Below are 26,252 nucleotides of genomic sequence, written 5' to 3'. Positions count from 1 at the left end.
GATCAATTGAAAGCTTCCCATGGTGGATTTCTCCACTTCAAGGAAAAGACTTTCTTCGGCTCTTCTTCATCTCATGACATCAACCAATTTTAAGAAGGACTGATATAACATATTTTACCTTAACTGTGGACATAATGTAACTTTTAATTTTGATTATGTTTTGACTTGGTTTAATGCCTATTTTGTCTTATATCTGTAACTGCTAAATGGGGTTTGTTTCTAACTGTCTGAAAGCTTTTAAGTTACAAATGGTTGTCCAGGCTCCTACAAGAGCCACAACCTCCTCCAAGTACTACTTGGGTCCCCTGGATCAGAGACCCTCAATATGAGGGTGAGGAGAGTATGTTACATCAACAATTTAGGGACAATGCCTATCAACAGCAGGAAGTAGTTATGGAATGAAAATGATGCCCCTTTTCCCTTGGCCACATAATTCTCCCAAAAGAAAAAGGAGGATTGAGAGAGTCAATCCCTGGGCAGTTTGATCAGAAGTCCAGGGTCCCCGAGGAGGAGACAGGTGTCTGGGGCTCTCAAGGAGGAGATGGGGTCTGGAATTCTCAAGGAGGAGGAAAGGACAAATGCTATTTTCCTTACATTTCCTTACTAAGGTTTATATAAGAATAATGTATCCTGCTTGAGGTCATGTTTCTCCTTCCTGAAAACTTTCTGAGTAATCCTGTTATCTTAAAATGTATACTATGGGAGTAGATCTAGAAAGGTCTTTACAACCTTGGGACATTCTTTTGATTGATTGTAATAATCAATTAAAAACCTATGTAATTCCCTTGCTTAGACTAGAGAGGGGGGCATTCTCCGACCCCTTCTGATGTCTATGTCAGAAACTTCTCCTGTCCCTTTTTATAGTTTAATGAAACTCTGCTACACAAAATCTCTTGAGTGATCAAGACTGGTTCCTGGTCCCAAAGGAAAATCTTTGCCTTCGGAAATCACCAATCTGATATTGATATCGTTCACAGTAAGCTACCATATAGGCTTTAGCTAGCCAGGCTCTTCTATCCACAGGAATTCACAGATCACAATACTGGAGTGGAGTCTTCTCCAGGGTCTCTTCCTAACCCAGGGATTGAACTCATGTCTCCTTCATTGGTAGGTGGATTCTTTACCCTTGAGCCACCAGAGAAGACCCCCCACCCCACCCAGTTAGGTCAGGGGAATAGACCTCTAGCTGGCACCTGCATTCTCAAGCCTCCCACAGTTCCACAGTGGCTAGAACAAATGCCACATTACAGAAAGTTAATCAGGGTGAAAAGGCCCAAAGATATGTCCCAGAATAAGGGACAAGATAAAACCCCAGAAAGACAACTAAATGAAGTAGAGATAGGCATGCTTCCAGAAAAAGAATTCAGAATAATGATAATGAAGATGATGCAGGATCTTGGGGAAATAATGGAGAAGAGGCAAGAAATGTTTTCCAAAGACCTGGAAGAACTAAAGAACAAACAGCAATGAATAATACACTAGAAAGAATTAATAGCAGAATAACGGAGGCAGAAGAATAGAAAAATGACCTGGAAGACAGGATGGTGGAAATCACTGCCATAGAACAGAATATTGATAAATGATGAAAAGAAATGAAGGCAAACTAAGACACTGCTGGGACATCATTAAATGCACCAAAATTTGCATTATACGGGTCCCAGAAAGAGATGAGAGAGTCCCAGGAAGGATAAACTCAAAGAGGAGCACACCAAGATACATAGTAATCAAACTGACAAAAATTAAAGACGATGATAAAATATTAAAAGGAACAAGGGAAAAACGACGAATAACATACCAGGGAACTCCCATCAGGCTATCAGCTGATTTCTCAACAGAAACTCTGCAAGCCAGAAGGGAATGGAAAGATACATTTAAAGTGATGAACGGGAGAAACTACAACCAAGAATACTCTACCAGCAAGACTCTCATTCAGATTTGTTGGAGGAATCAAAAGCTTTCCAGACAAGCAAAAGTGAAGAGAATTCAGCACCATCAAACAAGCTGTCTTTTTTTTTTTTTAATTGGAGGTTAATTACTTTACAATATTGCAGTGGTTTTGCCATACATTCACATGAATCAGCCATGGGTGTACATGTGTTCCCCATATTGAGCCCCCCTTCCACCTCCCTCCCCATCCCATCCCTCTGGGTCATCCCAGTGCACCAGCCCTGAGCACCCTGTCTCATGCATCAAGCCTGGACTGGTGATCTGTTTCACATATGATAATATACATGATTCAGTGCTATTCTCTCAAATCATCCCAGCTTTGCTTTCTCCCACAGAGTCCAAAAGACTGTTCTATACACCTGCATCTCTTTTGTGGTCTCACATATAGGGTTGTCGTTACCATCATTCTAAGTTCCATATATATTTATTAGTTATGGTATTGGTGTTTTTCTTTCTGACTTACTTCACTTTGTATAATAGGATCCAGCTAATAAAACGGATTCAAATCTATTCTTTTTAATGGCTGAGTACTATTCCATTGTGTATAGGTACCACAGCTTTCTTATCCATTCGTCTGCTGATGGGCATCTAGGTTGCTTCCATGTCCTGGCTGTATAAACAGTGCTGTGATGAACATTGGGGTACACGTGTCTCTTTCAATTCTGGTTTCCTCGGTGTGTGTGCCCAGCAGTGGGATTGTTGAGTCAAATGGCAGTTCTATTTCCAGTTTTTTAAGGAATCTCCATACTGTTCTCCATAGTGGCTGTACTAGTTTGCATTCCCACCAACAGTGTAAGAGGGTTGGTTCCCTTTTCTCCACACCCTCTCCAGCATTTATTGTTTGTAGACTTTTGGATGGCAGCCAATGAGATGGTACCTCATTGTGGTTTTTATTTGCATTTCTCTGATAATGAGTGATGTTGAGCATCATTTCAGATGTTTGTTAGCCATCTGTATGTCTTCTTTGGAGAAATGTCTGTTTAGTTCTTTGGCCCATTTCTTGATTGGGTCATTTAATTTCCTAGAATTAAGCTGCAGGAGTTGCTTGTATATTTTTGAGATTAGTTCTTTGTCAGTTGCTTCGTTTGCTACTATTTTCTCCCATTCTGAAGGCTGTCTTTTCACCTTGCTTATAGTTTCCTTCATTGTGCAAAAGCTTTTAAGTTTAATTAGGTCCCATTTGTTTATTTTTGCTTTTATTTCCACTACTCTGGGAGATGAGTCATAGAGGATCCTGTGGCGATTTATGTCAGAGAGTGTTTTGCCTATGTTTTCCTCTAGAAGTTTTATAGTTTCTGGTCTCACGTTGAGATCTTTAATCCGTTTTGAGTTTATTTTTGTGTATGGTGTTAGAAAGTGTTCTAGTTTCATTTTTTTATAAGTGGTTGACCAGTTTTCCCAGCACCACTTGTTAAAGAGATTGTCTTTTCTCCATTGTGTATTCTTGCCTCCTTTGTCAAAGATAAGGTGTCCATAGGTGCGTGGATTTATCTCTGGGCTTTCTATTTTGTTCCATTGATCTATGTTTCTGTCTTTGTGCCAGTACCATACTGTCTTGGTGACTGTAACTTTGTAGTAGAGCCTGAAGTCAGGCAGGTTGATTCCTCCAGTTCTACTCTTTCTCAAGATTGCTTCAGCTATTCGAGCTTTTTTGTATTTCCATACAAATTGTGAAATTTTTATTCTAGTTCTCTGAAAAATACCCTTGGTAGCTTGATAGGGATTGCATTGAATCTATAGATTGCTTTGGGTAGTATACTCATTTTCACTATGTTGATTCTTCCAATCCATGAACATGGTATATTTTGCCATCTATTTGTGTCATCTGTGATTTCTTTCACCAGTGTTTTATAGTTTTCTATATATAGATCTTTTGTTTGTTTAGGTAGATATATTCCTAAGTATTTTATTCTTTTCGTTGAAATGGTGAATAGAATTCTTTCCTTAATTTCTCTTTCTGTTTTCTCATTGTTAGTGAATAGGAATGCAAGGGATTTCTGTGTGTTGATTTTATATCCTGCAACTTTACAATATTCATTGATTAACTCTAGTAATTTTCTGGTGGAGTCTTTTGGGTTTTCTATGTAGCGGGTCATGTCATCTGCAAAGAGTGAGAGGTTTAGTTCTTCTTTTCCAATCTGGATTCCTTTTATTTCTTTGTCTGCTCTGATTGCTGTGGCCAAAACTTCCAAAACTATGTTGAATAGTAGTGGTGAGAGTGGGCACCCTTGTCTTGTTCCTGACTTTAAGGGAAATGCTTTCAATTTTTCACCATTGAGGATAATGTTTGCTGTGGGATTGTCATATATAGCTTTTATTATGTTGAGGTACGTTCCTTCTATTCCTGCTTTCTGGAGGGTTTTTAATCATAAGTGGATGTTGAATTTTGTCAAAGGCTTTCTCTGCATCTTTTGAGATAATCATATGGGTTTTATCTTTCAATTTGTTAATGTGGTGTATTATGTTGATTGATTTGCAGATATAGAGGAATCCTTGCATCCGTGGGGTAAAGCTCACTTGGTCATGATGTATGATCTTTTTAATGTGTTGTTGGATTCTGTTTGCTAGAATTTTGTTAAGGATTTTTGCATCTATGTTCATCGGTGATATTGGCCTATAGTTTTCTTTTTTTGTGGCATCTTTGTTTGATTCTAGTGTGATGGTGGCCTCATAAAATTAGGGTGATGGTGGCCTCATAGAATGAGTTGGAAGTTTACATTCCTCTGCAATTTTCTGAAAGAATTTGAGTGGGATAGGTGTTAGCTCTTCTCTAAATTTTTGGTAGAATTCAGCTGTGAAGCCGTCTGGTCCTGGGCTTTGGTTTGCTGGACGATTTCTGATTGCAGTTTCGATTTCTATGCTTCATGGGTCTGTTAAGATTTTCTATTTCTTCCTGGTTCAGTTTTGTAAAGTTGTACTTTTCTACTAATTTGTCAATTTCTTCGAAGTTGTCTATTTTATTGGCATATAGTTGCTGATAGTAGTCTCTTAGGATCCTTTGTATTTCTGTGTTGTCTGTTGTGATCTCTCCGCTTTCATTTCTAATTTTGTTGATTTGATTCTTCTCCTTTTGTTTCATGATGAGTCTGGCTAATGGTTTGTCAATTTTATTTATCTTCTCATAAGCCAGCTTTTAGCTTTGTTGATTTTTGCTATGGCCTCTTGTTTCCTTTGCATTTATTTCTGCCCTAATTTTTAAGATTTCTTTGCTTCTACTAACCCTGGACTTCTTCATTTCTTCCTTTTCTAGTTGCTTTAGGTGTAGAGTTAGGTTATTTATTTGATTTTTTTCTTGTTTCTTGAGGCAAGCCTTTATTGCTATGAACCTTCCCCTTAACACTGCTTTTACAGTGTCCCATAGGTTTTGGGTTGTTGTGTTTTCATCTTCCTTTGTTTCTATGCATATTTTGATTTCTATTTCTTCTCTGTGATTTGTTGGTTATTCAGCAGCATGTTGTTCAGCCTCCATATGTTGGAATTTTAATAGTTTTTATCCTGTAATTGACATCTAATCTTACTGCATTGTGGTCAGAAAAGATGTTTGGAAAGATTTCAATTTTTTTGAATTTACCAAGGCTAGATTTATGGCTCAGGATGTGATCTATCCTGGAGAAGTTTCCGTGTGCACTTGAGAAAAAGGTAAAATTCATTGTTTTGGGATGAAATATCCTATAGATATCGATTAGGTCTAACTGATCCATTGTATCATTTAAAGTTGTGTTTCCTTGTTAATTTTCTGTTTAGTTGATCTATGCATAGGTGTGAGTGGGGTATTAAAGTCTCCCACTCTTGTTGTGTTATTGTTAATTTCCCCTTTCATACTTGTTAGCATTTGCCTTACATATTGTGGTGCTCCTATGTTGGGTGCATATCTATTTATAATTGTTATATCTTCTTCTTGGATTGATCCTTTGATCATTATGTAGTGTCCTTCTTTGTCTCTTTTCACAGCCTTTATTTTAAAGTCTACTTTATCTGATATGAGTATTGCTACTCCTTCTTTCTTTTGACCTTTATTTCCATGGAATATCTTTTTCCAGCCCTTCACTTTCCATCTGTATATGTCCTTAGTTTTGAGGTGGGTCTCTTGTAGATAACATATATAGGAGTCTTGTTTTTGTATCCATTCAGCCAGTCTTTGTCTTTTGGTTGAGGCATTCAACCCATTTACATTTAGGGTAATTATTGATAAGTATGACCCTGTTGCCATTTACTTTGTTGTTTTGGGTTCGAGTTAAACACCCTTTCTGTGTTTCCTGTCTAGAGAAGATCCTTCAGCATTTATTGGAGAGCTCCACTAAACTGGCTTTACAGCAAATGCCAGAGGAACTTCTCTAGGGAGGAAACACAAGGGAAGAAAAAGATCTACAGAAAATAAACCCAAAACAATCAAGAAAATGGTAATTGGATCAAACATATTGATAACCACACCAAATGTAAATGCATGAAAAGCACCAACCTCCACTTACCAGGTCACTCTGCTTAACCCGTGCAAATAATTTGTTCCTATTTTATATTGTTAAGTTAATCATGTTTCCATAATCGTTTGTAATTGTAACTATCTTTTATTTTTTGTCTGGCTATTTATTGTGAAAACTGATAAGAATCTTTTACCTTTGTGATTATGTAGTTCAGTTCAGTTCAGTTCAGTCGCTCAGTCATGTCCGATTTTTTGCGACCCCATGAATTGCAGTACGCCAGGGCTCCCTGTCCATCACCAACTCCCGGAGTTCACTCAAACTCACGTCCATCGAGTCAGTGATGCCATCCAGTAATCTCATCCTCTGTCGTCCCCTGCTCCTCCTGTCCCCAATCCTTCCCAACATCAGAGTCTTTTCCAATGAGTCAACTCTTCACACGAGGTGGCTAAAGTACTGGAGCTTCAGCTTTAGCATCAGTCCTGCCAATGAACACCCAAGACTGATCTTCTTTAGAATGGACTGGTTGGATCTCCTTGCAGTTCAAGGGACTCTCAAGAATCTTCTCCAACACCACAGTTCAAAAGCATCAATTCATCGGTGCTCAGGGTTCTTCACAGTCCAACTCTCGCATCCATCAATGACTACTGGAAAAACCATAGCCTTGACTAGATGGACCTTTGTTAGCAAAGTAAGGTCTCTGCTTTTGAATATGCTATCTAGGTTGGTCATAACTTTCCTTCCAAGGAGTAAGTGTCTTTTAATTTCATGGCTGCAATCACCATCTGCACTGATTTTGGAGCCCCTCAAAATAAAGTCTGACACTGTTTCCACTGTTTCCCCATCTATTTCCCATGAAGTGATGGGACCAGATGCCATGTTCTTCGTTTTCTGAATGTTGAGCTTTAAGCAAACATTTTCACTCTCCTCTTCCACTTTCATCAAGAGGCTTTTTAGTTCCTCTTCACTTTCTGCCATAAAGGTGGTATCATCTGCATATCTGAGGTTATTGATATTTCTCCTGGCAATCTTGATTCTAGCTTGTTCTTCTTCCAGCCCAGCATTTCTCATGATGTACTCTACACAGAAGTTAAATAAGCAGGGTGACAATATACAGCCTTGACGTACTCCTTTTCTTATTTGCAACCAGTCTATTGTTCCATGTCCAGTTCTAACTGTTGCTTCCTGACCTGCATATAGGTTTCTCAAGAGGCAGGTCAGGGGGTCTGGTATTCCCATCTCTTTCAGAATTTTCCACAGTTTCTTGTTTTTTTTTTTTTTTTATTTATTTATTTTTTTTTAACTTTTATTTTATTTTTAAACTTTACATAACTGTATTAGATTTGCCAAATATCAAAATGAATCCGCCACAGGTTTACATGTGTTCCCCATCCTGAACCCTCCTCCCTCCTCCCTCCCCATTCCATCCCTCTGGGTCGTCCCAGTGCACCAGCCCCAAGCATCCAGTATCGTGCATCGAACCTGGACTGGCAACTCATTTCATGTCTGGTATTCCCATCTCTTTCAGAATTTTCCACAGTTTATTGTGATCCACACAGTCAAAGGCTTTGGCATAGTCAATAAAGCAGAAATAGATGTTTTTTTCTGGAACTCTCTTGCTTTTTCCATGATCCAGAGGATGTTGGCAGTTTGATCTCTGGTTCCTTTGCTTTTTCTAAAACCAGCTTGAACATCTGGAAGTTCACGGTTCACATATTGCTGAAGCCTGGTTTGGAGAATTTTGAGCATTAGTTTACTAGTGTGTGAGATGAGTGCAATGATGTGGTAGTTTGAGCATTCTTTGGCATCGCCTGTCTTTGGGATTGGAATGAAAACTGACCTTTTCCAGTCCTGTGGCCACTGCTGAGTTTTCCAAATTTGCTGGCATATTGAGTGTAGCACTTTCACAGCATCATCTTTCAGGATTTGAAATAGCTCAACTGGAATTCCATCACCTCCACTAGCTTTGTTCGTAGTGATGCTTTCTAAGGCCTACTTGACTTCACATTCCAGGATGTCTGGCTCTAGGTGAGTGATCACACCATCGTGATTATCTTGGTCATGAAGATCTTTTTTTTGTACAGTTCTTCTGTGTATTCTTGCCACCTCTTCTTAATATCTTCTGCTTCTGTTAGGTCCATACCATTTCTGTTTGAGTATGTAACTATTACTCAATACCATTGTGTCATGATTGGTCAACAGAAAAATAATAGAATGTATCACCAAAACTACCATTTCATAGAAAAACCTGTAATCACTTTTTAAAATGCAGATACATATCAGAATTTTCTTGGAATATTTTTTTTTTAAATACAAATGCCCAGGTATTGCTGTTTTTTCTCCAGAGCTCCAGATACATTTGTAATGAACCACCATAGTTAAAAAACAACTGGACTATATGATGATTTTTTACTTTTATCCAGTTTGTTTCACTTTTGCTATTTAATATTTAGTGCTCCCACTTCGTTTAGTTTTTGTTTTCCAATTTCTTCATCTCTTTTTTTGTTCTTTTTCACCCTATCTTCATTTGTAGTAGTAATGCTTTTGTGTGTGTATATATATATATATGCAAAACATATACTTATATATCTTAGAATATTTATGAATTTCTGCCTAAATAAAAAATGCATGACATTTTGATTTCAGTTGTCTGACTAAGGATGAATAGAATGCTAGATTTTTAATTAAAAAACAGGTATGAAACAAACAAGAAAGGTGGACTGTACAGTACAGGGAACTTTATTTAATGCCTCATAATAGTCTATAATAGAAAAACATTTCAAAAATAATATGTGTGTGTGCATACCTGCATCACATCGCTCTGCACGTAAAGCACTGCAAGTCACCCGTGCCTCGATAATACATATAATAGGAAAAAGTAAGCAACTTTAAAAAAGAACGCGACCATCACCTGCTGGCAGCGTGATTCATGTAAGCTTCAGCAGCATTTTTGCCTCATATTCAACCTCCAAGAATGGGGTTTTGTAAGTCTCCCCATCTCCAGGACCACGACCAGGACTGAAGGAAGGAAGTGTATGCCTTGTTCTTAGATCAGGAGGTCATCATGAGATGAAGTCAGGGCCCCATCCTCTGAGGGTCCCAGGAGCCTGACGGTGTTGGAAATGGAGCCTCAGAGAATATCCTGGGGAGGATCAAGAGGTCCACAGCCCTTCCTGCCCCAGTGATGGGAACCTGTCTTAGCTTAGATTCTGGCTCCTCTGGTCTGCCTTTCAAGGTCAGCTGTGCAGTGTTTAAGAAGGTGAGCATGGTGGTCTGAGACCAGAGATGAGGAATGATGATTCTGGAGGTACCCGGAGGAAGACAGCTCAGTGCCCTTTCCCTCCCTCCATGCCCACCAGCCCTGGTCTGCTCAAATCCTGGACTGAGCCCTGGGGACCCAGATAAGAATTAGACACTGGTCACTGCCAGAAGCAAACTGTAGGTCACGGTGAAGAGGGGAGGTGCTCGAGCACTGTGGCCCTGGTGGAAGGTTCCTGGACATGAGACTCCCTAGGTGAGTCTGGCTGGAAACAACAGGAAACCTTGTTCTGAACCACAGGAGGCCCTGTCTTAGGGGCAGATCTGGGAAGCAGGAAGCAGAAGGAACAGGAGGAAAGCAGGAGGTGAGGCCTGAGGCTGCATTTTGCAGACAGGGGAGTTTCTATGGTAAAACATAAAGATGCCCATGAGCTTATCACTTACATCTAGAAATAAGGCGGTAGAAAATCAGAAGGAAGGAAGCACCGATTAAAGAGTTGAAAGGAGAGACGGAGTAAGAAAATCCAAAGAGAGAGCCCAGTGCCATTGTGATGTCCCGCACAGGGTCCGACTTTAGTGGAGTGACAATGGGCTAGTGCCCAGCCCACACTGCAGTCAACCTGGCTCTCCCACGGACACTCTGCCCTTCTGTAGCTTCAGTCTTAGTGTCTCTTCTGGGAAAGAGACTGCAGGCCTGATGCCCTCTGGACACCCTGCCTTCCGGGGTGGGTGAAGTGATGCCTGTGAAAAACCCCTGTTAAGTAGAGGAGAATGTGCCCTTCGTGGCAGTGTGTGTGGTGCCGGAGGTTGTGACGGTGATGCTGGGACAGTGGTGGTGTTCGTAATGCACAGGAAGAGGCGGCGACGGTGCTAGTGGTGGTGTTGAAGAAGGCTGTGCTGGAGTGCGGCTGTGAGGACGGTGGTTGTGGTGTGGACAGGGATAATGCTGATGCGAACGGAGGTGCTGGTGACGATGGTGGTAGTGAGGACGGCAGGGGTGGTGGCAGCGTTTGTCAGTTTCCTGTTAGGCTGTCGGCATGCATGATGGCGGTTGTGCAGTAGGTGGTAGGGTTAGCCCTGGAGGTTTTGGTGCTGGTGCTGGAAGTGGTGGTGCGGGAAGCAGCTGGAGTGTTGGAGGTCACCATGAAGGTGAGAGTGCTGGTGATTCAGGTGGTGCTGGTGGGGGAGAGAGCATTGCTGGTGGCAGAGGGGCTAATGTTAGCGGTAGACGAGGTGCTGTTGGTTTTTGGGGTGGCGAAGGTGATGAGATTTGGATGGTAGTAGAGGTGTTGGTGTTGTGATGGTGTGGATGTAACAGTTGAGAGAGTGGTTATATGCACTGGTGTTACAAGGGGTATTGAAGTTGGAGGTGAAATGAGAAATGGGGAAATGGGAAATGAATACATTTTCAATAGGTTTCCCATAGTTTTCGACCTTTGCTTCCTTTTGTCCCCTTCTCTACAAGAACGGTGTTTAAAATAATCAGTACACTGTTAATTTTGATGGTGGTCGGAATGCGAATCGTGGTGGGGAGTGTGGTGGCTTGGAAGAGGTGCATGATGGCAGGTTGTGGCAATGGTGGTAATTTAGGTGTTGGTTGGAGGCGCTGGTGTTAGAAGTGATGCCGTGATGGGCTGAGGGGTTAGTGGGGTGACGGTGGTGCTGGTGTTGGAGACGCTGGTGTTAGAAGTGATGCCGTGATGGGCTGAGGGGTTAGTGGGGTGACGGTGGTGCTGGGCATTCGCAACAGACTTGCGGGTGGTGCTGTTGGAGGAGGCACAGGTGCGGGTGTTGGCGGTGCAGTGGTAACGGTGGTGGTGGCGGTGGTGCTGGAGGTGTTGCTATTGGTTGAACAGTTGGTGGCTGAGGCGATGGCAGAGATGGCATCTGACCCGTATTGATCATGGACTACAGACCCACGTGCTGTACTCAATGTGATCTATTTGAATTATTTCTATTTAAAGTTTATAACACCCCTTTGAGATACATCATACATCATTATCAAATATTTTTATACAGGAGGCAACTGAGGCTTATTGAGGCTGCATCACTTGCCCAGGGTCACAGGGCTGGGGGTTAGCAGAGTCAGGAACCAGCCAGGCTGGCTCGTCTAGAATCCACACCCTTATCCCCTGTACTCAGGCACACATGGACACGGCGCCAGTGATCAGTGTTGACTGGGCACAGTCTCCTGCTGAAGGCAGAAGATGCAGCCCAGGATGAGGGCTCAGACACCCAGTCCCAGCCCCGCAGGAGGCCACAGGGACCCTGATCTGCGGAAGAATAATCAAACCTGTGAGCTGGAGGATCTGGTCATCAATGTGGGTCACGGCCTCGTCGTGCATGACCTGGCCTCCGAGGACAAACTCCAGGCAACCTTCAGCCACAAGCTGGCGGACCTTGGCGTGGTGGGCAGAGAGAAACGCCAGGTTACACCTCCCAGGCTGAACCGTTTTTGTTTGCTGGTCTCATGTCTACTGCATCTCCCGGTCCTTGCTTCAAACTCCTCAGCCTCATTTCTTCTGCAAATATCAGGACACTGTCTGTCCTGGTCAGCACTGTATCTAGCTCTGAGAACAGCACCTGGCCATGGCTGGTGCTTCATCAGGCATGCATACAGGTACACCACTTTTGTTTTGAAATAGTTTCAAAGTTATGAAAGTGTTGCACAGATTGTAAAAAATGCTCCCCTCCCATAAATCTTTCCACCGATTGTTGTTTTTCAGTTGATCAGTCATCTCTGACCCTTTGTAACCCAATGGACTGAAGCACTCCAGGCTTCCCTGTCATTCACTATCTCCCAGAGTTGGCTCAATGGGATGTCCACTGAGTTGGTGATGCCATCTAAGCTCCTTATCCTCTGTCATCTCCTTCTCCTCCTGCCTTCAATCTTATCCCACATGAAGGTTTTTCCAATGAATTGGCTCTTCTCATCAGGTGGCCAAAGAACTGGAGTTTCAGCTTCCCCCAATTATCTCTCTGTTAATATTGTTTACCCATTTCCTTAACACTATTTATTTATTTATTTTAATCCAAGATATGGTTTACTTAAACCAATTGAAAATAAATGTTAGCAGCTTCATGTATTTAATTCCATAGTTCACTAAGTCTTGAGCAAGAAGATCATTATAGCTCTTATATAATTAACTAAATCGGGAATTTAATATTAATCATGCTACCAGTGAATTCACATGCAGCTGAAGAGGCCAGCCCCATCCTGTGACGACATGAAGATTGGGAGAGGACCTGGCTCCAGACTGCCTCTCCAAGGACCATGGTCTCTGACCCCCTGTGATACAGAGTTAATCAGAAGGTTAATCCACAGGGACTCCTGCACCCCTGGATGGTCAGTGGCTCCAGTGTCCCTGGGAGCCACGCAGATTCATAAGTGAAGTCAGAGGGTGTGGACACAGGGTCACCCTGATGTGGCCAGGGTCAAAAGTGACCCCATTCACACCAGCTGGGTGCCCAGCTGGGCTGCCAGAGCTGCAACTTTTCAGGAGGAAGCAGAAAGGCAGGATCAAACACAAACCTGTCCCCTGGGTGTGGGGCTGAACACAAACCTGTACTAAATGGACCCTGGGCACAGCTCAGCGCAGTTGGGGCCTCCTGGTCTATGCAGCCCTGACCTGGTCACACAGAGCACAACCCAGGAGCTTCCTGAAGGGTCATCCCCAGGACCCATAGGGCATCTCCTCTAAGCTGGTGAGGACACCCTGAGGGAAGCGTTACCTTGCGTTTCTGCCAGTCCGAGGCGACGCCATCCCACCACAGCCGGAAATATTCCTGCTCCACGACGATAAACCTGCGCTTCTTCTCAAGGGTCAGTGCCTCCACCACAGAGTTGTAGACGTTGGTGACATAAGCCTGTATGCTCTCCTGGGGTGGGGAGGGGGAGAGACCATCACTCCAGATCCGTGGGGGGAAACCACAGGGCGTGGACCAGGGACGGAGGAGGAACGTCCAGGGAGACACGGTGTCTGGGGGGCACTGGTGTTCCCACCAAGCCTGTCCAGGCCCTGCAGTTGGGTCCCCCTGCTCCTCAAACAAGGGAGCCCAGCGTCCACTCTGTGATGGACACACGGTGAGCCCTGCACTGAGAGAAGGACCCGGGCAGACAACCTTTGATGGGAGCCTGCCCCTGAGGAGAGTCATGAGGAGGCAGACACTCTACGTGACAGAGGGTAGTGCCAGTCCAGCCAAGGCCGGGCCAGCCCAGAGGGGTGTGCTGACCCCTCCTGCCTTGGAGCACAGACCAATTGACAACAGGGCCCAAGGAGTGAGGTCCAGGGACCCTGATGGGCCTTCTTGGGATGAAATGGTGGGGAAGTGTGTGTCAACAGCTGAGGTTGAGAGAAGCTGACCCCGTGAGTCATCTCTCTGGATCTATCTTCTCCCCAGGGGCTGGGAGCCCCCAGGATGGAGCTGAGCATGCTCCCATCTGGGTCAGGCTGACTTGGGCAGCACCCCACCCCATTCCTCAGTGTCCCTTCTGTAAACTGGGGGTGACGAGCATGCTACCCACTTGTCAGCAGTTCCACAAGCAGATGGGTAGCCGGAACCAGATTCAACACTCAGCCTCAGGGCCTCTTGCTGCCCGACTCCCTTTAAAATGAGCGACTCACTTATTAACATCTCATGGAAAGTATTGTATCCACGATCATAGAGTGGTCCTGTTCATTTATTTCCTTCCTCCTTCCAGAAAGAGCTTGTGCAGGCCTGGGTAATCATTTCAGTTACCTGCACCAGAAACTTATGGAAATCAGTCTTTCCCTCTTTTCCTCTGCCCTGGTTCATTCATTCACTCAATGGAATTTCAAAGAACACCTTCCACACATTGCGGCTGGGGACACATTCTCACCCCTGCCCACAGCCAGTCTACCTTAGTCGCTCTGTCGTGTCCGAATCTTTGTGACCCCGTGGACTATAGCCCACCACACTCCTCTGTCCTTGGGATTCTCCAGGCAAGAATACTAATGTGGGTTACCATTTCCTTCTCCAGGGGATCTTCCTGACCCAGGGATCGAACCTGGGTCTCCTGCATTGAAGCCAGATTCTTTACTATTTTAGCCACCAGGGCAGCCGACATCCAGTCCATAGCCAAGTACAGGTGGGCCCAAGGCCAAGTTCCCTGATGGCAGAGACCCAGGACACAAACCCACTCTGGAGTCCAGATGGAAAAAGGACCGCAGCTTCAAGAGGTATGCAGGGGTCACTCGGGCCACCCACCTGTATGGTGTGCAGCCAGCCCACGTCCATATGGCTGTGGGGAACCACGAAGACTCTTAGTTGGGGCTCAGGCTGAGCCCTCAGGGGCCACATCAGGCCCAACTGCAGGAGCAGAGGCAGCCAACTCCACGGCTCCATCTCCTCGGCCAGCTCAGGGGCTGGAGGACGTCTGCCTGCCTGCAGGGCCCAGCCTCCTACCAGCTGACTGGCCACCACCCCTTGGTGGATGCAGTGGGAAGGAAACCAGGAGTGACACCCACACAGATGCTGTCACCTGAGCAGTGCAGGCAGGTGGCACTCTCTCACTGCCTAGCAGCACTCTGCTCCCATCTGCACTTTCCTGACCATCCACCTTTAGACAAACCCTAAATACGCCTCCCCTGGGGGGGCTGCCAGCTTCCCTCTGGCCGGGCCTGGCTCTCCTCACCCCAGTCCTCATGCCTTTCCCTTAGGCCTCTCCCAGTATTTCCCACTGGGCATCTTGCCCATCCCTTTCCCCAACCCACTGGACTGACTCCTTTACACTGCCCTGCAAATCATAACTCTCAGGGTGGGGTCTGCCACCACCAGGAAGCCTGCCCTGATACACTCTCCTTCACATGAAACCCCAGTCTGAGCCTTGCAATAGGAATTGTAGTTGCTCTTTTAAGGAGGAAAGTTGGCTTTCACAAATAGGACCTGACAACCCGAGTTTGCACAGCTAGTGTAGGAGCAGAAGGCCTGAAATTTTCAGAATTAGGTCTGGATCAGGGAGAGCGACCGTGGCAAGATGCCTAAGCTGTCTGCATCTCAGCAGTCCATCTGTAAAATGGGGCACCCATAGATGTGCTGGGGACCCGAGAGGGAATGCACAGGAGATGGCAGCAGCGGTTCTCCTCCCTGGAGGGTGCCTGGCACGGTGTGCAGCCTGCAGGGCTCAGAGTGTTGCCTGGGGGTCTCTAACCCTGACTCAGGAGCAGGGGTCTTGGAGTGGGCTCCTCTCTCTGACCTCCAAATGCCTGAGTGGCTCTTTCTATCGCTGCCAGACCTGTGACTCACTCTCCCTTCTGGCCACCTTGTCCACTCCCCCAGCAAATACAACTGGAGAGCACGGTCTCCAAGCAGGTCTCCATCCTCTCTCTCCCATCCCGTCCCTGGTATGCACCTGACCTGACTTGATCTTGACTTCCTCCTATTGAGTACAGGACCTGTGTCTTCTCCCTTTGTAGCTGGTGAACTTCTGACTGCCTAGGAATCAAGAGAATGGAGAAAAGATGGCCTGTGTGACTTGGAGGTTGTCAGAAGTGGCAAGACGCAGTTTGCCTTGGTCCCTGGTGGGCTCATGTGTGGATCCTGGCGCGCCTGGCTGTGGGGAGCCCTAACCAGGCCCTGTGGGAAGGAGATGTGCAGCAGCCCTAGGAGCCTTACAGAGAGAGGGACAGGTCAGCCCCGCTGCTCCAGCCCCTGCCCCGCATGCCTGTGCCCATGTGGAGATGTCATCCATGTCCCACAGGTGTCTACTCTCATCCCTCCACCAGGCCTGTGCATTAGCTGTTCTTGTCGTAGATCATGGGGGATGTGGGAGATACTCATGTCCCTACCTACCATCCATCTCCTTTCACCTCCAGTGGGCACCTGTGCTGGTATGATGCTGACCTGGTGCTACCCAGAGCCTCTTTCTTGAGGGCCTGACCCTTGGTCAGCATCCCTTCCTGAACCACAGCCCCTGCCTGTCCATTCAGCATCCAGATGAGGCAGAGAAGACCAGAGATGCCCATGTGAGCTCCAAACCGAGTCTTCTTGGCGTCCTTGTGCTCAGCTGGCCTTTCTACCTCCTCACATGGTCTGGGTCAGTTTTCCTCGCTACACTGCTGACTCTTGTCTGCTGGCCTCTTTGCAGGAATAACCCATAGTGACCAGGCCAGCAGGAACTTCTCCCGTGGTGCAAGCACCCCCACCTTGAATGCCCAGACCTCTGAATCGGCAGTGTCCAGAGTTGTGTATATGAGATTCCAGTTCACAGGTAGGTCACTCAGAGTGATGACAAATGGAGTCCACCTGTTTCCTCCCCACATATTCTACCAGCTCGGAGCACCAGGCTCTGTCATTGGTGTGGGGTGTACATGCCTCCTAGAGGGCGGTGCCCCCGTGTCACAGGGGCCATCTCCAAGCTCCTGCTCAACAGAACCTCCAACTGGTTGCTCCCTTCCTCTCTCAGGTCAGCAGTTCACAATCGGAGTGTAGTCCCCATGGTTGTGTACCCACTGCCACACCTCCTTACTCGATGGCATGCCTTGACCCGAGGTCACTATGTCCTCCCTTGGATTGATAGCCCTGGAGGAACCAGCCGTCACATCAGGATATTCAAGCAGCCTTGGAAGAGGTCACTTTGTTGTTCAGTTGCTTAGTCATGTCCAACTCTTTGTGAGCCCACGGACTGCAGCACACCAGGCTTTCCTGTCCTTCTCTATCTGCCCCAGTTTGCTCAAACTGATGTCCATTGATTCAGTGATGCCATCCATCCATCTCAGCCTCTATTGTCTCCTTCTCCTTCCACCTTCAATCTTTCCCAGCATCATCGTCTTTTCCAATGAGTCAGCTCTTCGCATCAGGTGGCCAAAGTATTGGAGCTTCAGCTTCATCATCAGTCCTTCCAGTGAGTATTCAGGACTGATTTCCTTTAGGATTGACTGCTTTGATCTCCTTGCAGTCCAAGGGACTCTTAAGAGTCTTCTCTGGCACCACAGTTCAGAAGCATCAATTTTTTGGCACTCAGCCGACTTTATGGTCCAACTCTCACATCTGGTCATGCCTCCAGGTAAAACCATAGCTTTAACTATATGGACGTTTGTTGGCAAAAGTGATGTCTCTGCTTTTTGTTACACTGTCTAAGTTTATTACAGCTTTATTTTCAAAGGAGCGAGTGTCTTCTAATTTTGTGGCTATAGTCACTGTCCACAGTGGTTCTGGAGCCCAAGGAAACGAAATTGGTCACTGTTTGCATTGTTTTCCCATCTATTTGCCATGAAGAAGGGGCCAGATATGACAATCTTAGTTTTTTGAATGTTGAGTTTTAAGCCAGCTTTTTCACTCTTCTCTTTCATCTTCATCAAGAGACTCTTTGGTTCCTCTTCTCTTTCTGCCATTATAGTGGTATCACCTGCATACCTGAGATTGTTTTCATGTCTCCTGGCACTCTTGATTCCAGCTTGTGCTTCATCCAGCCTGGTATTTCGTAAGAGGCTACCAGAGAGCACTATGGGGTCCTCCCAACAGCCTGCACTGACCTGCTCCCAGCTGCAGGCACCTGGTCTCTCCTTTCTGCATCTTATTACTTCGAATGCCACCAGGGAGACCTGCAATGGAACCACTTCATCAGCCCTAACCTGAAGGGCCAGCCCCATCTCTGAGCTTGTTGGTGGTACTAGTGTTTGGGTTAAGGACATCCTCTGGGCCTCCTGACCTTACCGGGCAGCTCCATCCAGCCCATTCCAACATATCTGCATCTTTAATCTTTCCTCCTCCATGTGCCATGGCAGAGCTGGCCTCTCAGTGTGGGTCAGCACTGCAGACCTTCAGAGCATCTCTGCAGCCTGTTAGTCTGTCTCCTGCTGTTAAGTCCTTTGTGAGTGGCACATAGTCTGTTTAAACTGCCATAACAGTGTTCCAGAGATGGGACATAAACAGCAGACATGTATTTTCTCACAGCTCTGGAGGATGGAAGGGCCCTGGGGAGGCGGGGGATTAGGGCAGCTTTTGTGACAGCCTCAGGGGCTCTCTGTCCTTCACGGGCAGGTGTCATTTCCCTGCATGGACAGGCTAAAGGGTAGGAGCCCTATCTTTGGGACAGGCTCTGTTATGCCCAGTAGCCTAGCAGAAGAGACTACTTGAGGTTCTAGGACCCGTGACCTTGGTTCCTGGCAGCAAATTGTTGTTAAGCAAAAGAGCCGATGCACATGTGTTCAGGTCCAATGAGATGCACCATGAACTCCACACTGAACCCAAGCACCGTGAGAAGAATCCAGGGTGCTGGCAGTGCCATCTTGTCCCCGGTGTCAAAGGTGGGCATGCAGCCCATGACCGCTTCCTGATCTGGGCCATAGCAGCTCATGAGAGTGTGAAGCGTGACTTGTGCTGGGTGTTCCAGAGAAGGAACAGCCCGACCCTACTCTGTGCTGCGTGGGAGTCTGCACGATGGACCCACCAGCACCACTTCCGTGTGTTCTTGGGGACATGTCGCTGTCTGTCCTCTAGGGTGTGTGACCGGCCTGGGGCTCAGGATGCCCTGATGGGCAGACTGCCTGGGCTGCACCCAGTGCCAAGATCCACCCCACAGCAGCAGGGCCCGGCATCCTCTAGCTTCCAGCCTTCCATAGCTCCTGTGTCTGCCCTCTGGGAGCCTGACCCGAAGCCTGCGCCTGGGCCCTCCAGCACATGTCCCCCCTGCCTTTCTGGCCTCACCTCCCACGCACTCTTCTGCTCAGTCCACCCTGAAGCTGCTGGAAGGTCCACTGCCCCCATCCTCACGACCCTTTTCCTCTGCTGAGTCCTGGCCTCTGTGCTCCTGGCCTGGAAGGAGCCCCATCCTCCCAGCACCGCAGCTGCAGGGCCAGGGCTTGAGCCCTTTCCCAGCTCAGGCTCTGAGCTGCTGCTCCCTCTGCTGGGAAGCATCTTCCCCACTTCCTGTCTGGCAGGGTGCTGTTCCCCCTTTATGTCACCTCATCTGTGAGAGACTTTCTCTGGGCCTCCCCTCCCGCCTCCATAGCATTTACTGAAGAATATTATTCTGTATTAACCTGTGTGCTTGGTCCACACCCTCCTCACCCACCAGACAGGCTCATAGGTCCATTATGTCCTTTGCTGGATCAGCTCCAGGAACAAAGCAGGACCGCTTGATCTTTTGAGGGAAAGAACTCAGGGATGTAACTGTCATGGACATGGCTGTCCCCCTTCTGCCATGGACGACATGGGTGATACCCACAGCACAGCATATAAAGCTCAGCTCAGCAGCTCCTCCCAACTCCACCTCCACCTGCTGTGTGAGCGAGTCCCTCACCCCTGGAGCAGGACAGTGCACACCTCCTGACAGCATGACTCAGAGCCCCGGGCTCCTGACCTGTACAGTGGGCACTCATAGGTCTGTCCATAGGGTGGTTTGGATACAAAGCTGTTTGAGATTTAAGTACCCCCCACCAGTGCCTGACCACAGAGATAACTCTCCTCATACATAGCAGGTCCACCCCACCCCAGGCTGCAAGGCTGCCCTGCACCCCGTTCTCAAGTTTCTATCAGTTAACAGCCACTGAACCCTGACTCTGTGCCAGGCTCTGTGCTGGAGGCGAGGGGCACGAGTTATGCTGCCCCCAGGATGTCCTTGTGGGGAGACAGGACTTGGCCGTGGTGGCTCTGCCCACAGGAGAATCTGCTCTGGTGGTTTGGAGGTGCTCAGAGGACCCTGGAGGGCTTCCTCCAGGAGGGGTGGAGAGCACAGGGTGCTGGGGAGATGGCTGGTCCTGGGCCATGGTGTTGGAGGAGAGCTGGGGCAAGGCTGGGTCTTGCAGGCTCTTTCTGTCCCTGTGCTCCTCCTTCCTCGCTTTTCATAGCTGAAGCTGGCCAACTGCTTTGCCCATCTCCTGTCTACTTCTCTACTGAGGCTGGAGGAGGGGCAGGAAAGGTATTCAAGTCCACCCACTCCTGCACTGTAGGTACATTTGTGTCTTGAATGATAGACTTTTGCTGTCATGTTAAATGAGGTAGCTGGGAACAGGCGGGGTTCAGTCCACCACATGGCCTTCAGGATCACTCTGAGGTCCTCTATTTTCCCTCCTCTTACTTGCCTTCCTAATCCTTGCTGCACTTTATAGATTATGCCAAAATTATGGTGGGGAGAACTGTAACCCCATCCACAGCAGGCATTATGTTTAGATGGGAACAGTCAGTTTGAATTCTGGTTTGGCCAGCTACTCTGTCTTTCTCTCTCCTCACCTCAGTGTCTTCTCCATGAGATGGGAATCATAAATAGGCAGGTGATACAGTAGCTGAGTGTTGGGGAGGTGGCCACAGTGACTACTTGGCAGACCACTGTCATCAGGACCCAAGGCTCCATCCTCCCCATCACCTTGTGACCAAACCCTGGGGTCGTCCTCTGACGGGTGCCCCATGCTCCCCATCCCCTGCTTGGAGCAGAGCCACAGGCAGGAGGTGGAGATCAAGGGAGGGGGGCGTGCCATGTGGCTGGGGGCGGAGATGCAGGAGTAGGTTGGGAAGGGCTTTCTCCACCCTTCGAAGTTTCTTTCAGCTGGTCTAACAGTCAAATAGACATGAGACAGATTAAGAGGAGGAAAATAATTTCAGACATCAGGAACCCCGCATACTTCAGAAGTTCAATGACAGTAGGTAAAATAAGGTATACATGTCCTTCTGAGCCAGGGGACTGGAAAGAGGCCTGGGGCTTCGAAGGGAGATATTCAAGACAATTGGAAGAAGAACAAGTGTTTGTTAGTGAGATGTGTGACATGCCATACAGATGGGTCACTCAGATAAAATTTATCTCTGGCAGTGATTCTCATTCTGAGAAACACCACCCACCACCATCCACCACTGCACCCCATCCCACAATTTCAATTCTTCCAGGTAGTTAAGTGAGGGGTGTAAGTGTCTCTTGCCTACAGGGTCTTGATAGCTTTTAGCTCAAAGTAATCCACATGCAAAGTGGCACATCTTGTGGAGGCTTGTTCTGATCACCTTCAGTCCAGCCTTTGAAAATTCTCCAAGAAATTCACAGTCTAGAAGTTGAGTTGGTAGATGCTTCATCTTACTGAACCAGTCTCTTAGTCCCCAGAATAGTTCAGTTCAGTCAAATGGCTGTGTCTCATTTCAAGAGGTGGTGATGAAGGCAGGCTCCCAAAGTTAGAACTGTGGTATAAATAATCAGGTACTTTATAAGAGGCATTTCTGTAGAAGGGCTTCCCTGATGGCTCAGTGGGCAAGTAATTGATCTGCATTTCTGGAGACACAGGAGATGTGGGATTGATACCTGGCTAGGGAAGATCTCCTAGAGGAGGAAATGGCAACCCAATCCAGTATTTTTGCCTGAAAAATCCCATGGACAGAGGAGCTCAGCAGGCTACAGTCCACGGTGTAGCAAAGAGTCATACACGACTGAGCAACTAAGCATTTCTGTGGAAACAAAAGGGAAACAATACTGACTGGAGCTAATTATAATCCTGGTTTCTGAGTTCTGAAGAAAACTAGCCAAGATTTCTAGATGTCCAGCTCAAAGGACATTCAGATGGAGTGAAGACATGGAGACAATGACATATTGATAGGCTTTGTTAATTTGTAATTGGAATGTCTCCAGTCATCTTTTCGAGCAGCCACACAGCAGCAGGCAAAAGGATTGTCCACACATGAACCACTATGCTGATCTATAGGAAGTTTACATCAATTTGTCCAACATTACCTTGAACAGCTTTAAAAAAGGTCAGTTTTAGTTCTCAGTGATTCTACATCAGAAAAGTGGGAGAAAAAATTCAAAATGTTAGTTTGGAGTGTTTGTGCTCAGTCACTCAGTCATGTCTGACACTTTGCGACCTTATGAAAACTAAGATCATGGCATCCGGTCCCATCACTTCATGGCAAATAGATGGGGAAACAGTGGAAACAGTGGCTGACTTTATTTTGGGGGCCTCCAAAATCACTGCAGGTGGTGATTGCAGCCATGAAATTAAGAGATGCTTATTCCTTGGAAGGAAAGTTATGACCAACCTAGATAGCATATTCAAAAGCAGAGACATTACTTTGCCAACAAAAGTCCGTCTAGTCAAGACTATGGTTTTTCCAGTGGTCATGTATGGATGTGAGAGTTGGACTATAAAGAAAGCTGAGTGCTGAAGAATTGATGCTTTTGAACTGTGGTGTTGGAGAAGACTCTTGAGAGTCCCTGGGACTGCAAGGAGATCCAACCAGTCCATCCTAAAGGAGATCAGTCCTGGGTGTTCATTGGAAGGACCGATGTCGAAGCTGAAACTCCAATAATTTGGCCATCTGATGCGAAGAGCCGACTCATTTGAAAAGACCCTGATGCTGGGAAAGATTGAAGGCAGGAGGAGAAGAGGACGACAGAGGATGAGATGGTTGGATGGCATCACCCACTCAATGGACATGGGTTTGGGTGGACTCCGGGAGTTGGTCATGGACAGGAAGGCCTGGCGTGCTGTGGTTCATGGGGTCACAGAGTCAGACATGACTGAACGACTGAACTGACCTGAACTGTAGCATGCCAGGCTCCTCTGTCCATGGAATTCTCCAGGCAAGAGTACTGGAGTGGGTTGCAACTTCCTACTCCAGGGGATCTTCCTGAAGCAGGGATCAAACTTCCATCTCCTGCATCTCCTGTATTGACAAGAGGGTTCTTTACCACTAGAGCCACCTGGGAAGTCCTAGTTCTTAATGACTCCATGTCAGAAAGGTGGGAGAAGAATTCAAAATTTTAGTTTGAAGAGTTGTCTCCAAATAGGGGGAAACTAGAATTCATGATCCAGTCGAGTTTGGTGGTGGAAAACAAAATGTTAAGAGACTGTGCACAGCATTTAAATGTAACAGCCACAAAGGTTTATTACCAAAATGTAATTTTTCTCTCTAGAAGCAGCCCCTTTTAACCAAAGATAACCAAATTAAGACTAATTTGTTTGCAAGATAAGTCTAAATTCAGCAAATTTGTCCTCTGTATTTACATAACTGCAGCAAGAAAGGGCTTCACAAGTGGCTCAGTGGTAAAAGAATCTGCCTGCAATGCCACAGCCACAGGAGATGCGGGTTTGATCCATGGGTTGGGAAGATCCACTGGAGGAGAGCATGGCAACCCACTCCAGTATTCTTGCCTGGAGAATCCCACGGACAGAGGAGCCTGGTGGGCTACAGTTCATGGGGTCGCAAAGAGTTGGATACAACTGAAGTGACTTACACACAACAGGAATAGTGAAAGATCATATATATGTATGTGGGTGCTCAGTTCAGTTCAGTTGCTCAGTCGTGTCTGACTCTTTGTGAACGCAAGAATTGCTGCACGCCAGGCCTCCCTGTCCATCACCAACTCCCGGAGTTCACTCAAAGTCATGTCCATCAAGTCGGTGATGCCATCCAACCATCTCATCCTCTGTCGCCCCTTCTCCTCCTGCCCCCAATCCCTCCCAGCATCAGAGTCTTTTCCAATGAGTCAACTCTTCGCATGAGGTGGCCAAAGTACCGGAGTTTCAGCTTTAGCATCATTCCTTCCAAAGAAATCCCAGGGCCCGTCTCCTTCAGAATGGACTGGTTGGATCTCCTTGCAGTCCAAGGGACTCTCAAGAGTCTTCTCCAACACCACAGTTCAAAAGCATCAATTCTTCGGTGCTCAGCCTTCTTCACAGTCCAACTCTCACATCCATACATGACCACAGGAAAAACCATAGCCTTGACTAGACGGACCTTTGTTTGGCAAAGTAATGTCTCTGCTTTTGAATATGCTATCTAGGTTGGTCATAACTTTCCTTCCAAGGAGTAAGCGTCTTTTAATTTCATGGCTGCAATCACCATCTGCAGTGATTTTGGAGCCCCAAAAATAAAGTCAGCCACTGTTCCCACTGTTTCCCCCATCTATGTCCAATTCTTTGTGATCCCATGGACTATAGCATACAAGGCTCCTTGTTCCATGGATTTTTACAGGCAAGAATACTGGAGTGGGTTGCCGTTTACTCCTCTAGGGGATTTTTCCCATTTAGGGGTTAGACCCGCATCCCATATGTCTCCTGTATACGCTGGCAGATTCTTTACCAGTGAGCCACCTGGAAATATCATATAGGCTCTTTTAAATCTGCTTTGCTGAAACTTTTTCATAAGGAGTCTCAGATTGAACTTTTTAAAGCCTCTGGCTGCCAGGAAGCCAAGCCAAAGGATTACCATCAGGCTCATCTTCAATGCCTAAAGATATGAGGAAATTGCTCTTCTTGAGGTCTCCTAAATATCCTGAGGTTCCTGCAGCCACCAAGAAGTGACCTTCCCTACTCATCTGATAAAGCCACTGAGAAACCTATAGGCAAAGGACTAGTTTATTTTTTCAAGGACATTTATGGTCCCATAACATCAGTCAGTTCCTTAAAGTTGTCTATTCATATCTGAATTTATGAACATTTTCAAATTGGGTATTCCAACCAAAGTGTTGGCACTACAAAAAATGTTTTCAATTATGTTCTGTTATAAACAAAATTGAATATTATAGAAATTATGCAAATACTTATATTGCCACAAAAATAAGAATACTCACTAAGAGTTTCCAAATTTTGAAAGGACCAGGTAGGGAGAATAAGATGAATGTTTCAGTTCTTCCTACAAAGTTAGAAGGTACCAATTACTTTAAGCCATATTTAGCTTAAAAGGAACAGTTTCCTTATATCTAGAAAAAATATTAGAGAACCAGCATAAGAAGTCATAAAAATGATAGTCATCCTCACTGAATCATTTACTCTCCTGTAATTGATTCTTGCTGATATTTTTCTAAAATTTTATTGGAGTATAGTTGATTTACAAAGTTGTGCTAGTTTCTGCTATACAGCAAATGAATCAGTTATATATATATATATATATATATATATATATTTGCACATATATACGTATATACACACATATATCCAGTATTTTTAGATTCTCTTCCCATATAAGTCATTACAGAATATTGAGTAGAGCTCTCTATGCTGTACAGTAAGTCATCTATTTCATATACAGTAGTGTGTATGTGTCAATTCCAATCTCCCAATTCACCCCTCTTCCTTCTTTCCCCCTTGGGAATCATCAGTTTATTTTCTGCATCTGTGATTCTATTTCTGTTTTGTGAATAAATTCGCTTGTGCCATTTTTAGATTACACATATGTGATACCATATGGCATTGCCTTTCTCTGTCTGACATACTTCACTCAGCATGACAATCTCTAGGTCCATCCATGTTGCTGCAAATGGCATTGTTTTCTCTTTTTATGGCCAAGCGATATTCCATTGTATATAGGTACCACATCTTCTTTATCTATTCCTTTGTCGATGAATATATAATAGGTTGGTTCCATGTCCTGGTTATTGTAAATAATTCTGAAATGAACATTATAGTGTATATAGCTTTTCAAATTATATATTTTTCTGGTGTGGCTCAGCTAGTAAAGAATCTGCCTGTAATGTAAGAAACCTGGGTTTGATCTCTGGGTTGGGAAGATCCCCTGGAGAAAGGAAGGGCTACCCACTCCAGGATTCTGACCTGGAGAATTCCATGGATGTATAGTTCATGGGGTTGCAAAGAGCTGGACACGACTGAATGACTTTCACTTTCACTGGATATATCAGGAGTGGGATTGCTTGATCACATGGGAGCTCTATTTTAAAAATTTTAAGGAACC

The 26,252-nt window shown here is 45.9% G+C and overlaps 1 protein-coding gene across 1 annotated transcript in view; it reads right to left on the bottom strand.

The window, feature by feature from the left end:
- The window catches only part of LOC129657330 (epididymis-specific alpha-mannosidase-like), a 42,796-nt gene extending 27,806 nt beyond the window's left edge, over nt 1–14,990 (bottom strand). Inside the window, exons 1-3 of the mRNA XM_055587532.1 lie at nt 14,853–14,990; nt 13,356–13,502; nt 11,917–12,022 (exon numbers count right to left, since the gene is read on the bottom strand). Coding sequence (XP_055443507.1) covers nt 11,917–12,022; nt 13,356–13,502; nt 14,853–14,990 — 391 coding nt within the window. The remainder of the gene's footprint in view (nt 1–11,916; nt 12,023–13,355; nt 13,503–14,852) is intronic.
- Nucleotides 14,991–26,252: the final 11,262 nt, after the last annotated feature.

The sequence above is a fragment of the Bubalus kerabau genome, chromosome 7 (genome assembly GCF_029407905.1).
Source record: "Bubalus kerabau isolate K-KA32 ecotype Philippines breed swamp buffalo chromosome 7, PCC_UOA_SB_1v2, whole genome shotgun sequence".
NCBI classification, from domain to species: domain Eukaryota; kingdom Metazoa; phylum Chordata; class Mammalia; order Artiodactyla; family Bovidae; genus Bubalus; species Bubalus kerabau.
The sequence above is the reverse complement of the archived record's forward strand: the minus strand, read 5'-3'. Positions and strand labels throughout refer to the sequence as shown.